Below are 14,474 nucleotides of genomic sequence, written 5' to 3'. Positions count from 1 at the left end.
ATCCTGCACTAAAGAAATTACATCTTTGGGTGCTATTACTCCTCCACAATCTACATGATGTCTGTCAGTGACAAAATCTGACTAAATGTGCAGTGCTTTTGTACCCTTTGTCTTCTGTTTTGAACTTCTGGGAGGAAGATGGCAGTCTATATTTATTTATTTGTATCTTTAATTTTATGGCTTTTCCTGAAAGCAATTCACTTCTAGTCCAGGGTCCTTGCAAGCTGTTAACATACAGTAATTTTTCTTTCCTTTTTGTTGGCAGGAAATAGGTGTTCCCATATAGCATGGTGTGCAGGCTATCTTGATCACCTGTTGGTCTGGAAAATACCACTAATTTCTCTAATTTTTCTAGGCCCCTGTTATGTAAAACCTTTTAGTGTTTGATATTTTTTCCCATTTCCTTTTGTTGTATTTGGTCTGATGGCTCAGAAATTTATTATAACCACGGGAACATGTTTGACAAGAAGGCCTATTCCATTCCTGAGTTCACTAAGCTCTTCTAAGCATCTGTGGTGATCCGTGCATTATCAGCAGTTGCTGTATGCATGGAGTCATCTCACTGTGATTCTGACTGTATTGCATAAGTAAAGAATTTGCCAAAGAACTATTTGCTTACTCAAATATTAATCCTGTGAGAGGAGTATATCTGAAAGTATCATTTTCTTGCTGCCAGTAACTGTCTTTATGCAAACTCTTTTCAGCTATTTTTTCTTCTGATGAGCACTTTTGAGTTTAGATTCAGGAATTCCTGTCTTCAGGAGTAACAGCCCTCCAGCACTGATATGCTCAAGGCAAACACACAGCAATTTTTCTCTAAGATGAATGGAGAACTGTAGTGCAAGGGAAAAAAAGTCATAGCTGTGGGAAAGTGGTTTTCTTTCTTGCCCACCAGTACCTTGAACTTTTGTGGTCCATACACATCAGCTGCATACCTTGGTATGCACCTGGTAAGAACCCAAGAATACCTTCAGGATGTCAGTGGTAATAAATGTGAGGATTTAAGGATTAATGTTTTTTCTTGCAGGAGGTAGCAAATTCCAAAACCTCATGACGGTTTTTACCTGAAAGCATGGACAATTCCAAAAAGCCTGAAGTTCAGTGTGAATGGATCGCTTTGGCCTGTCCCAGCAAGTTGCATTTTCTTATACAAAATTAATCAGCCAAAGTAAACATCTATGACTCCAAGAAGAGTAGAAAAAATCCTAGGAGCTGTTCATTTGGCCTGTAAAAGTTAAGTCTTTGCTATCAGTACTTCCCAGGAGAATCAGCCCAGGGCATTATTTTCTTTCTCTTCAATAAGTATTAACTATTCAATTTGAAAACCTTGTTGTTATCGTAGGGTGGCTTCAGAAAGTAAGGTATGAAGGAAAGGGAATTTCGGAAACATGCCTTCTAACAATGCACAAGGGGTAGCAGTTCTCCTCAGATGGCTGGAAAGAGGTATCTTCACTATTCTTAGAATATTTTAATATGTTATAACTTACTAATTGCAGTGTGATGAAAACATAAAACATCAGTACTGTATTGAAGTCCAGTACTGCAGTACTGTCAGTGGCCACAAGCATGTAGCAAAGTATAAGGGTAGGATAATACTGGCCCCTGAAAGTCTCACAATGTCCAGAAACTGGTAAATAAAAACTGCAGTGAGAATGTTTCTCTGTGTTTGGTAACACTGGATGGTATTGTTGTTGTTACTGTTGTTTTGTTCATGTGAGTCCCTATAAACATTTGCAGCCTCCTGAAGAGAGCATTTCCACAGCTTAGGGGAACTCAGGAGGGCTTGTAGACACCTGGATCTGCTCAGTTGCTGGAGAGGTGCATTTTCTCTGTCCTGAGATACTTGCAAGCTCATAACAGTTGGTTCAAGAATAGGGGATAACCTGCAGCCTTTGGTCTCTTGAGAACATAAAAGTGGGTATTTTGTTCTCCCCTTCATATAATTTTAAAGTACATTGTTCTGGCCTGCCCTGGTATGTCTGTGTACACAAAGGAATGTAATCTGGGGAAGTGTTGTACTGTTCCTATCTCACAGCTTCCTTTTTTTCTTTGATAATCCAGATCTGAAGATGTCTTGGGTTATGTAACCACAAAAAAAAAAACTGTATTCTATTTCATCTGTAGAAAGCAGTTGGGAAATGGTTTCTTTTTTTTCTTTATCTCTTGTAACTCCAGGGGGGAGGGTGGATGTCTTCTGATAATAGGCCAGCTGTTAAAACCAGGTAGGGGAGTGTTTCTTATCGCTTTTATAAACTGTCCACCCCCTAAGGATATCTTCTGTTAATGGGCCATTAAGGCTCACCAATGACATGACACATTACATCATCCCATTGTGAGATGCTCCACCCAGTGAGGACAAGCCAACCATTCCCTACCCAGATAAAATGGGGACACAGGGGCCCAAGACATCCTGTTTTCCACTGGATTCTCAGAGGAAGACTGGATTCATCTCACCTCCAGTGTTTACAGGATCATCTCTACTCCAACCTTTTTTGTCATCATCCCTACTCCAACAGAACCACATCTGTCACTCCAGGAGGGTTTATTTGGGCTGCTTCTAACACCCTGGCCGACAGGGTGTCAGATCATATTCCTGACTCCGTCAGGGTTTTCTAGGACTTTTGTTTGTTTGCTTTTTTTTTTTTTTTTTTTTTTTTTTAATTATTATTACTGCATTTGCATTTTTAATATTCCTAGTAAAGCACTGTTATTCCTATTCCCATATTTTTGCCTGAAAGCTCCTAATTTCAAAACTATAATAATTTTGGAGGCAGGGATTTTTATATTCTCCATTCCAAGGGAAACTCCAGATTTCCCTGCCAGACACCTGTCTTACCAAACCAAAAGAAGACTTTTAAAATGCCTTCTAGTTTGAGGAGCTGTGGGTCACTTCACCTACTTCTACATCTCAAGTTGCCAGGAGGAAAGGATGCCATTATTCATTAGGCTGAGAAAGCAGAAGTTTACTGTCTTACAATATTTGAATGGTTTGGATGTGAGGGAACTGAAATCAAGAAATGAAATCCAGAATGTTGGCAAAACAAATGATTTTTATTTTTAATTTCTCTGTTTACCTACCCATGTCTTAATTTTTGAGTTGTGAGGCTTGTTTTTGAGTACTGTTATTGCAAAAAGAGCCTATCACCAGGAAGAGCAGCAGAACACACCCTGTTTCAGGCAATAATATTTGATTCCTGAGTGCTGTAAATGATGTTGAAATGTGCATGTATTAATGAGGGGTATAATAGGTTTGAGTGAAAGTGGGAGATAAGATGTGTTAATCTTGTATATTAAGTAGTCCTACAACAATGAACCTTATAATGAGGGTGTTATTAAATCTTTCCTTCACTGGCCTCAGTTCAGTGAAACCAGCGCTTCTGAGTTTCGCATGTTTAAAGCCAGATTTCACAAGAAAGGATCAACTTTCTGAGATCTCTATCATTTTGAAGTCCTTACCACATTAGTGATGCGTACAGTACATGGTGGGAAAGATCTTTCTAGCACTCCGTCATGTAATATTTTCCCTTTTTTGGGTTTGAGGACACCTCCCTTAATATTAGTGTGCTGGTATGGAGTCTGTCTTGACCTCAACTGTATCTTAGGAAAAGGAGCACTGCATTTCTCTCATCTACATCATGCAAACAGATTGTGTTCTAACAGGGTTAGAAAGACTGTCAAAATAGCAATAGTTTTAAAGGAAAAAAATTATCTAGAGTGATCTGTGATTTTTACATTTGGTGCTCCTTTAACTATAGTGCTAAAGACAGTTCCATAAGAAGGGTAAAATTCCTTAGTTCACTGGTATTTATTTTTTTTTCTATTTTTGTCCAGCAACATTTACAGATTTTCATCTTGCCTCTTGCACCATTTGCTTATAGTCAGGTTAAAATATGAATGCTGCTGTCTGACTATGTTCTATTTTAAAAAGAGGAAATAAGGAAGTTTAAGTACCCAAGCCCGATGCTCGCTGTGGAAGACACAGAGTGGCAACCATGTTAGGAAGCAGCAAACAAAAACTTACCCTAACATCCCAGTTTCCTTTCCAGTAAGGACCCAAACGAGGACAGCTGAAGGTGGTGGCAGCTGGGCTGAAGGAGAGACTGCTTTTCTCCATTAGCATTATTCCTGTTTGAGGTTCCGTGAGAGACATTAAGTATATAAAATTAAAAGTGATGATTGATTGTTTCCTGCAAGGAAGCAACGAGACACTATTGCATATTCTCAGATGATTCCCATTCTGATAGTAACCAAGGCCAAACCTGATTTGCTTAGTTACAAAACGAGTTGATGTTTTGTGATCTTACATTCTTATTCCTTGCAAAGCAGACACATTTCTGATTTACTATGCATGTTCTTTATTTGAGAATACATGCTGTAGCTGTGCTCTCACTAAGTTCAGCTTTTACATTCCATTTCTCTTTTACCTCTTCATCCCCTTTTCTCCATGCTTCTGACTCCAAGCTCACATTTATCCTGTTAAATAACTCCTCTTACTGTGTCTAAACAGAGGCTAAGCATCCTTCCTCAGATACCTCAATTCCCACCTTATCTCTCCTCAGGCTGCTGCCAGGAGCTCCATTGTCAAATTAGAGTACAGAACACGTCTGTTTTAATATTGAGTAGTACTGAGATGACAAATGACTTTGTGTAAACGGTAATGGTGGCTACTGTGAAAATTTTTTTAGTTCTTACAAAGACCTGCAACTAAAACAGCAAACGTTCCCGGCGATGGGTCTTTTACAAAAAGCCGTGACTGCCTATGCGGATGGGGCAGAGGGTAACTGAGGAAGAAGAGTAAGGGGAGAATTGCGGACTTCCACATTTGAAAGCGATGCTTTTCGGTGGGGAAATGAACCCCGAGCGTTTGCACGGGCCGGGCAGCGGCAATACCCGGAGCGGGCGCACGGTGGCGCCACAGCCCCACTTTTGGCGCGGCCGGGCCGGTCACTGCCGCTGCCGGATCTGCAGATGCACATATGGCACAGTATTATCATTTTATGGTTACAATTATGAGCAATTTGATACAAAATGAAAGCTAAATTATGCAGTGTTCCTTTTATTTGTTTAATTTTGCGCTCTAAATATGTTGAAGGAAAAATAGCGCTGGTTTTGTGTGGATGGTGATAGGTACAGTGCCTCCTTTTGGCCTCGTGTTCTCACACAGCACAGGTTGTGATTATTTTCTCTCGTACATGATGAAATGTGTGGAGTTGTTCTCAGGTGCTAGGACTGTTTCACACAGAAACTGTGTATATCTGAATCTCCCGGCTCCTTTGTTCTATAAAAAATGCATGATACATTTACTGGTGGGTAGACAAATACATAAGAAACAAGTTCCGTCGCAGTTTCCAGTGGAAGAGGCTGGATAGCTATGCTGTTTAAGCAAATGCCAAAGGAAGTCTTTAAATTCTGAAAGTTACTATAGTTGTTGGCAGAGCTTCTCTGAAAGGAGCAAGTATGTTGTGAACAAATTCCTTCTTGCCAGTGAGGAAAATCATCTGCTATTGCAGTTCACAAGCTAAAAGTAAAAATTTTCGTGACCCATGCCAGGACTAGTATCTTGTTACAATGGTCTGTGGGTCTTTATTTTGTGTATTCGGGTTCTTCATTTTTTTCTCATCAGATCCCCTATGTTCATGATTATGAAAATGCATTTTTTGCCAGTATGTGTAGCAGCGTAATTTGTCTTTTGTCTGTTATGTTCTTCCTTCCTTTTCAGTAAAGAACTTGTTAACAGAGCCAGGCTGTAAAATAAATCTTTGTTTTAGTTTTTTTCTTTGCTTGTAAGTATTCTTTTGTTTGTATTAATGAAGATAAGGCTGGAGATGTGCTTTTCACTTGGAACAGAAAATACGAACTCTGAGATGGTATTTGCATTTATTGATCCAGGCACATCTACTGGCATATGATGGCGTGTGATATTTTTGTCCTTACTCACCTTTGAACTAGAGAACATGGCAGATAAGCTGTCCAGTTTGATTGGCATATCCTGTGGGAAGGATTTTCAGCACAATGGATCAAATCCTGTACCCTAAACTGCTTTTGCATTTGGAAAGTATGTTAGAGACTTCTCTGAGTTCATCTGCTATATTGGGAATTAGTTTTAGGTTTAAATGCTTTCGTTGCTCTCATCAAATCATACGGGCTATCTTCTTTGGCCAATTTTAGATACACTATATTTGCATTGTTAATCTCAGTATTTTACAGAGTGTTAAAGCAAACTTGGGAATTTCATCATCTGTGTGGAACAGAGCATCTTGGTAGACGATATAAAACTTAGTCTATAAAAGAAATCACAAAATTACAAGTACTAGGATAAATCATACTGGTGAGTTTAACCAGGGTAGGAAATCTTACATCTTTTATTGCCTTTTCTTTGGGATCAGTTTTAATAGTGGTTCTACAGGTGCTATAGGTGGAAATGGAAAGATTATTGTTTGAAAACAACTCTTCTGTTTAGCTGTTTAGGAAACTGTTTTTTTATTTCTGTTCACATCTGACATCTGTGAGTCCAGAGACTACATTTGAATTTGATGTTTTTCATGTGCTTCCTGAAAGCTCCAAAGGACTGCCCTGGCTTTGTCCCTAACTTTAACTCAGTAGCTTTTCTGTCGGTAGGTAACCATAACGTAACTAATTTGTATGCACCATATGCAGTCTCGGCTCACTTCAAAGTGTAATCAAGTCATGAACTAATTACAATACCATATTCCCAAAGAATGTAAATTTAATTTCCCTTCAAACAGAATGGGAATGTATTAAGCAATTCCTTTATATGTGAGCTGTGGCATTCAACAACATAATGCTGATGTTTCAAACAGAAGTGAAGTTCTTAACTTTTGTGGACCTTGTGACCTTTTTCCCTATGCATCTTCCCTTTTTATTCTTGCATCTTGAGTTAATTTACTGACTGGATAACAACATTAAAATATTCAAGTGTAAATTAAAATGTAACTGTTGGGCTTCAGATTGGAGATCACTCTGTCTTATTGTATGTGACTTGCTTCTTTATAGTGTTTTCAGAATGGTGCTTCCTAAGGCATTTGGATCAGAAGGAAATTGTATTTTGAATTGAAGGCTCATAAGGTTCAGACTCTCACCAGATGATTTTTTTAATACATCGAAAAGTGGATGTGCAGAAAGTTCCCTACAGGTTCTTAGCATCACTGTGCCAGGGAGTCCACATAAACTCAGTTATATAAGAACGAGCAAAGTGGAGTTGTTCATAAAACATTTTATTACCTTCAGTCTTTGCAGCAACTTCAGAGTTTAGATAATAAACCTTCATAGAAGTTACTAGTCTCTACCCTTTCTCAGAACAGTGATTCACATAGAGTCAAACCGCTTTATTTCTCTTAATTTTAAAAGCAGAAGAAACATATTAAGGTTGACTTTGATCTGTGCCTGGATAGTCTGATTTCTAAAATGCAGTCCTGTTGCTCTTCTGAGATGAGACTGTCAGAGCACAGGACTGTATGTATTAAACACAAGTAGTATTTTAAAATTAAACGTGGGTCAGCTTCCAATGAAGTATGTAATTGTTAAATGCTAAAGGAAAGAGCTTAGAATATCTTAGTTTATATTTTAAAGTGTTCCTTTTAGATGTTAATTCATTAATACCAGCAGTTTATTTTTATTCATATGACTTTTCATATGTAAGTAGTTGAAGCTGCATTATTTTAATCCTTTCTTTGGTTAGGAAGAAAAAAGCCTGCAGGTGGAAATCAGAATGACATACGTATTGCTTCTTTCCCAAAAGGCACAGTATCTCTTTCCTATTGATATGCAAAATATTAAGGCAGAAAATAAACCCCATTGCTTTACATGTCAAAATACTATGAAAATATATGCTTGGGTGATGCATAAAAAAAGTGTGGGTACACTTCAAACTGAACACACTTGTAGTGGAATTTGCCATCAGTCTGTCTTGGATCTTTGGGGCTCTGCAGACTATGAATTTGGTTCCTGTGTACTATGAGCATTAAAATGTAGCTTGATCTTTAGTTGTAGCTACAGGGAGTGTTTGAAGACCCAGCTGCATGGGTCTTAGCCTTTGCCTGAGTTTGGTAAAATGCTTTCTTACTCTTGCAGCATTCTTTAAAGTAATTTTTGGACTATTGACTGTACAGTGAAATGTTGTAGTAGTACATGGTGCCAAAGTTATGGATGCAGTGGTGTCTCTGTTAAACAGCTGTGAGCTCGCTGTGACATTCTTCAAGTGCCAGCCACAGGGCAGTGGCATTTTGGAAGTTTGTAGTGTTGCTATTGCTGCCAGAAAAAACCCAACCCCCAAACAAACCCCACAAAAACATCAAAGCAAGATAAGTTAGATTAGGCATGTAGTGCTTGATGCTGTGCTGGTGGGACTGTGCACGGCTCCTTGAATGGCTCTGGCACACACACCTGCTTGGGGAGCCTGCAGACAAGCTTAGGTCTGCTTGCAATTTATCAGAGTAGATTTTTCTTGGGAGACCAGAGACCTATCAGAGCTTAGTGTCACTTCATCCATGCACTGTCAATGGCATTTCCTCAGCATCTCCTTCCTTGTCTAGTTTTTCTCACAGCATTTGTCTTCAAGGGAATACCTGAGGCAGTAAAGAATTGAGTCTGCTGAAACTGCCAACATGATGGTAACCAGTCAGGTTTCTAGATGCATGTCCTTAAGCAGGAATTTAAAAAGACCAGTGCTTTGTGGCTACTGGGTTGTGATTGCACATGTCAAAAAACTTTCTTCATCACATCACAGAAAGTTTCTTGTATCTTTACCACAGAGTTCAAGTTAATGCTGATTTAAATTCCAATCTAATTTGTGTGTGTTTGACTTTTTCTTTCCTTTGATTGCTTTATTCATCTTTGCATATCTCTGTAATAGCTCTGAGTCTCTACAGAGTCTTCCATTGGATATGAGGGCTGATGGGACTGCAGCATCTGGTGACTGAAGATGGAGATTCAGCCTCCTGTGTTCTATTCTGGCCATGGATCAGAGAATGCAGCCTTGAGTGAAAGGACAGTCCAAGCTGAAGCTACAGGCAGGGACTACAGGAATGAGTCATCATTGGGCATCTTGTTTGAGGCTTGTGAGGTCTATTAGGGCTTTTCTGCATGGGTGAATGCAGGCAAACTCAGACTCTGAGCTAATCAGGTGCAAGATCAATCTGGTCTGTTAGTGCTGTGCCTAAGCTGTGCTAGTTTACCCTGCAGCAGCAAGACGCATGTCCTGGAGCTGGCTTGAGGAGTGCGGGGCTGCTGGGCTGCACCTGTGTGCTCGGACGTGCCCAAAGACTCCTCATGACAGTTTTCCCATGTGTAAAAAGGGAACAGTAGAGCTGCTGCCTGTCCCAAAAATGCTCTTGGCAAACCAGTGAGGAAAATGTCACCAGGTGGTGAGTTCTCACAAACACTCTGAAAATAGAGAAGGGCCTTTGTTACTAGATTGATTGCAAAGAATCTAGTTAGCTGTGTTCTCTTCCCTCGCTAGTAGATTCTAGAAAAGTTTTTTCCAGCCTCAGTTTGCTGTGATTGGAAGCTGCTTTAAATTTATTTTTTTCTTTTAATAAAGTGGGATAAAACTAAATGTGTCTTCTTAAAAGATAAAGGCCCTTAAAGAAATCTTCTTTCTAAGGAGAAGATTGCCTGTCTTTTGGTTTGGTTGTCTTTTTCTCTCTTACAAAAAGCGATACAAGAAAAACAGAGTTTTGGTAACTATAGTCCTCATGGCTGTAAATTTCGGTAAATAGTCCTCATCAAACCTGATGTTGGCTTCATTTGGAAACCTGGACTGAAGAGACCAGTAGTTGTTTGAATTGCTGTAGCATGAACATTGCTTGCACAAGCATGTGGAGGCTGATGTCAAGAATTCAGGAGCTTCTTAGGTAGATGCTGGATGCTCTGAACTAAAACACTTCAGATTCTAAGCTAGGCTTCACTTCTACTCAGAGTGGCAGTGGAAACAGTGAACTGGGAACAGGAAGTCAGTGGGTGTGCTACAGACTGGCCCTTCTCCTCCCACATTCTGGGAAAGCAGGAACTGTAGGGTTTTTTTTTGCTTCAGTCTGTGGTAGGCTGACAGCAGCATTTCAGCAAGGAGTAAGCTGTGAGTAGTTGAGGTAGCCATGGAGCAGACTTAAAAGCCTGAGGATTAAGAATGCAACTGGAGGAAGGGGTTAAGACTTTGCAAGGTGGATAAACACTTCCAGATAGGTGACTGTTGCTGGAAGAGGTATCCTCTGCTCCCAGCTCCACTCCCTCTGCTTGCCTCGTGCCAGATCTTGTACCTGGCTGTCCTTTTGCCTCGCTGGGACAGTTTGCTCAGGCTTAGAGTGAGGGATCTGGGGGGCAGCAGAGCCGGTGTGGATGGAAGGAGTGGGTGAAGTGGGATGGATGGAGTGGAGAGTATCTTTGGAAACAGCTGACCATTAGGTTGGCTGTGCCTTCTTGTGAAGCTTCACCCCAAGGAAAAGCTCTTTGCTTTCTGCCTGGCTCCCTGGACATCCATTCCTGGCTCCTGTAAGTGTGTCACTACTGTGTGCTGGCAGCCCCTCCTCTCAAAGCAAACTATCTCCACTGAGATTATTATCTGTTAAGAGGCATAAATGAGCTCTTAATTCTTTGACTTACATTCAGTGAAAAAATTAACTAATTTATTCTACAAAATATGTAGTACTTGCAGTATGACACATAAATGTGACTGTTGAAATCCTAGCCTCTGCATTTCTAATTCTATTTTTTTATCTCCCCCCTCCACATACAATTTTGATACTTTACTAATAAACTGCATAAAAAGTATTACTCTAATACATTCAAATACATATTTCTTGGACATAAAACTACCATTCTGTGAAATGCCAAGTACCACTTCTCCCAGGTAACTAACATCTTGCAAATCCAATATTTGTGCTCCTGAACACATGAAGATTTACCAAATGTGTCCATTCAGGTATATTACTTTTTTTGGAATGCAAATCTGTAGGACTTCTCCTGTAGTATTTTTTCAACCTTCCAACTTTTTAAAAAGCAGATTATGAAAATATTTATAACGTGCTTGTCTGCCCAAAGACTGTACTGCCTTAGTAGATGCATGATCTTGTTATATCTGAATAACTTAAATACTTTTGTGGAACTGTTGTGTATTGTCTGGCTAATTTGTAGGAGAAAAAAGATCATCTTGCTGCTTGTAGCAAAAAATTCAATAGAATGAGAGAGTGTATCTACTATTAAGGCTTTTTTTTAAAGAAGATATTCTGCACTAAATGTACCAGCACACTTTTGAGAATTACCGTACTTTCAGCTATTTTGCATGTGTGTTAAAAAAAATGAACTCTTTTTTCATATTTGAGGCTTAATGTTTACTTAGTAAGCAAAGCAGGGCTTTAAACTCTTAGACTGTGGTGGCTCTAACAATGCTTTGGCTAATGTGAAGGGATTGTATGAATGAACAAGGTTTTAATCTTCTAATACCCCAAGTTTTACTGTGGCTGACCAAATCTCACAAGAGTTTCAGGGACATCTTGGCCACCACTCAAGCTCATGTGAACTATTGCCCTTCCCACTCATGATCACATAGCTGGCCTTTGGCCGATCAGGATTAGCTTGCATACTTTGCTAATGTTAATTTTGCTTGTTCTGTTTTAAACTTTTAAAATTTTAAATAAATTTGGCAGCCACACAGAGGAAGTGATGGCATCATGTGTACCGTGAGGGCTCTGCAGTCTGTAAAACACAAATGGGGCATATTTTAATGGTGCCTGGCAGTGCAGGCAGTCTTGCCTGGCTTTCCAATAGGAGTGATACTCATACTGTGGCAAGAGTGAGGATGGCTGCCTGGCCATCACTCGTGTGCCCCAAGGCTATTTAGGGTGCTTGTTTCTGGTGCCAGCAGGTTGCTTGCCAGACAGAGGAGAGGGCAAAACCTGTTTTGGGGGAAGGGGTTGCTGGAAGCAAAGTGAATTAAGAGGGCTGTAAAAAATTGATCAAGATAGATAGGATTGTCCGTTTTTATATTCTGCCACATAACATGGATTTAAATGAATTTCCCTATAATTTGTCTTCAAATACCGACATTTAACTCTTAGGCTGTATAAATGAACTGGCTTTTGCTAGAGTAAAATTCATGCCCTGCGTCCAGGCTAATATGTTCACCAACTATAAACATTACTGCCTATGGTTACAACTGGAATAAAAAATTCTTTTTATATACATCATAGTTGGCAGAGACTCCTGAGACCACCACAAATCACTTCAGCCTTTTGGTGCTCTCTGACGAAATGAACTGAAATGTAAAATAGCTCTGGCTTCAGGCAGGCTGGCTCTGGAAAGCAATTAGCTTGTTAAGACCATTGTTTGTACCCTCCCATATTTCCAGGTGCTGAGCAAAGGTGTTATGAGAGCTCTCCTGATTGATTTAAGCATTGGGGTTTATTAATCTTCCATTCCATCCTAAAATGTTTTGCTTATTCTCTCAGTAGGCTTTTATTTAAAGGAAAGAAAACCAACCAAACAACAACAAAAATGACGCCCTGGCAAGGCCACCCCTCCTGCAAAAGCGTAAGAAGAAAGTGGGGGGGGGGGAGGAGGGAAGGCAACAAAACCAAACCAAAAAAAAACCCCTTAGGGTCATAACAGGGAATAACAAAGCAGTGAGTTATTTATGCAGCCATGATTGGCAAAAGTGATTGCAACATGAATTTGCCCAGAAGCAATGATTAGATCATAAAAATGTTAAGGAAATCTGTAACTCAACACCGTTTTAAAGATTGAAGAAGTTTTTGTTCCCTACCTTAATTGCAGTGACTTGTTATTAAAGTATTTATTCAGAGTAATCTCTTTGGACAGCGAGCCCTTATCCCATCTGCATGCATAATTAAAAGTGAGGGGGGAGAAAGGGGAGCATAAATGGTTTACCATGCTACATGAGCAAGGGAGGGAATTACACAATGACAGGTGAAGAGCAGTTTTATCTCCTGTTGGAATTTCAATGCTGCAAGCAAGGCAGGACACTGTTGCTAATATACTTGCAAACACCACAGTTGCTGCTTCTCCAGATTACTGTCCAAAAATTATTGCTGGTCTGTAAAAGGCCTGTAGCACTGCATCTGTGACTGTGGGGTTTTGAGCCATTGGCACTCAAGCAAAGAGATTGGATTTGGGTATGTGGGCTTGTGAATCGATGTCTGTGCTTAAAAATGGACTATTTACTTACTTGGCTGGCTATTTATTTATTTATAAATAAACAGTGGTAATGGCTGGCTTTGTTGAATATGAATAAGAGGGTTGTAGTTGTTCCAGCAGAAACAATGTCATTACCTGCCTCCTGCTGCTGTCCCTTTTCCAATGATAAAAGAATTTGGTGCGATTCTTCTTTTTCCACTCTGAGTAGGAAGAAGGTTGTACTTGAACATTCATCTTTTGGCAGATTTATCATCATTAGGCGCTACTCAAACACATGGTATCTGTTTTTAAATTGAACTGTTATGGATCTAAATCAGATTTACACAGAGTAAGTTGGTATATATTTGGCTATAACTGTTCGCTAAAGAGTGTTTTTCCCTTAACTTCTGATGTCTCACCTCTGCAGCAGCAGTACAGAGAATGCCAAGAACTTCTGAGCCTTTATCAGAAGTACCTGGCTGAGCAACAAGAAAAACTGTCACGCTCCCTTTCTGAACTCAGCGCTGCCAAGGAAAAGGAGCAGACGGTAAGGTCTTTTTTGCCATCTCATTTTTTTAAATGAACTTGTCAAAACATCTTTTTGAGATTGTGAGTGTATTATCTTACATCATAAAGTGCAGAATACTATTTTGGGATTGATTTCCCATGAGTCCTTGCCTTAATACATGAATTGCAGGAAAACAAAGAGAAAAACAAGGAGAAAAACCCTGACAAGGTTTGGGTCAATGGAATGGGTGAATGGGTGAATGGTTGGAATGGAGTAGGAATCATGGGAACCCACACTTTTGCCAAGGAAAAAGTTAAGATGCGTCTGTTTTCTGTTCTGTTATTTAAATAGGAAAATAATTGCAGTCACTGTAGGTATAGCGTTTCACACACTGTGGCTTTTGATGATTGAAAAGGGCCTTACAGGTGATGTGATTGGTCAGTAAGAGCTTTCTCAAGTCTGTAAAGCAGCTCCTTTGATTTGAGGTATTTAGAGAAGACCTATTATTCTGTATGCAGTTAAAACCAGAAAATGTTGACTCGGGATACATGTTAAGTGGTAAAATGTTTCTCAGATGTAGGCAACCAAAGCCTTGAGAACATTGTTGCCTGAGATTTTTTCTATTAGCTAGGTGCTCAGTTTGCATCCCTGCTGGTGGCAGATTATACCTGAAAAAGAAGACTGCCTGTGCAAGTGCTCTACCCCATGTTCTTGCTTGCTGTTCTCTGGTAGCAGCTTTCATCTGCAGATCTCCGGAATCGATCCTACCTAAGACCATGCCTTTTTGTAGAGGTTATGCCCTTGATCCCCTCTTTGCAGG

The 14,474-nt window shown here is 39.8% G+C and overlaps 1 protein-coding gene across 3 annotated transcripts in view; it reads left to right on the top strand.

The window, feature by feature from the left end:
• The window catches only part of KIAA1328 (KIAA1328 ortholog), a 176,367-nt gene that overhangs the window by 58,063 nt on the left and 103,830 nt on the right, over positions 1–14,474 (top strand). For all 3 annotated transcript variants that reach the window (XM_063423521.1, XM_063423520.1, XM_063423522.1), the window contains one exon: positions 13,566–13,693. In XM_063423521.1, coding sequence (XP_063279591.1) covers positions 13,566–13,693 — 128 coding nt within the window. The remainder of the gene's footprint in view (positions 1–13,565; positions 13,694–14,474) is intronic.

Source organism: Prinia subflava, chromosome Z, assembly GCF_021018805.1.
Source record: "Prinia subflava isolate CZ2003 ecotype Zambia chromosome Z, Cam_Psub_1.2, whole genome shotgun sequence".
Lineage (NCBI taxonomy): Eukaryota > Metazoa > Chordata > Aves > Passeriformes > Cisticolidae > Prinia > Prinia subflava.
The sequence above is the reverse complement of the archived record's forward strand: the minus strand, read 5'-3'. Positions and strand labels throughout refer to the sequence as shown.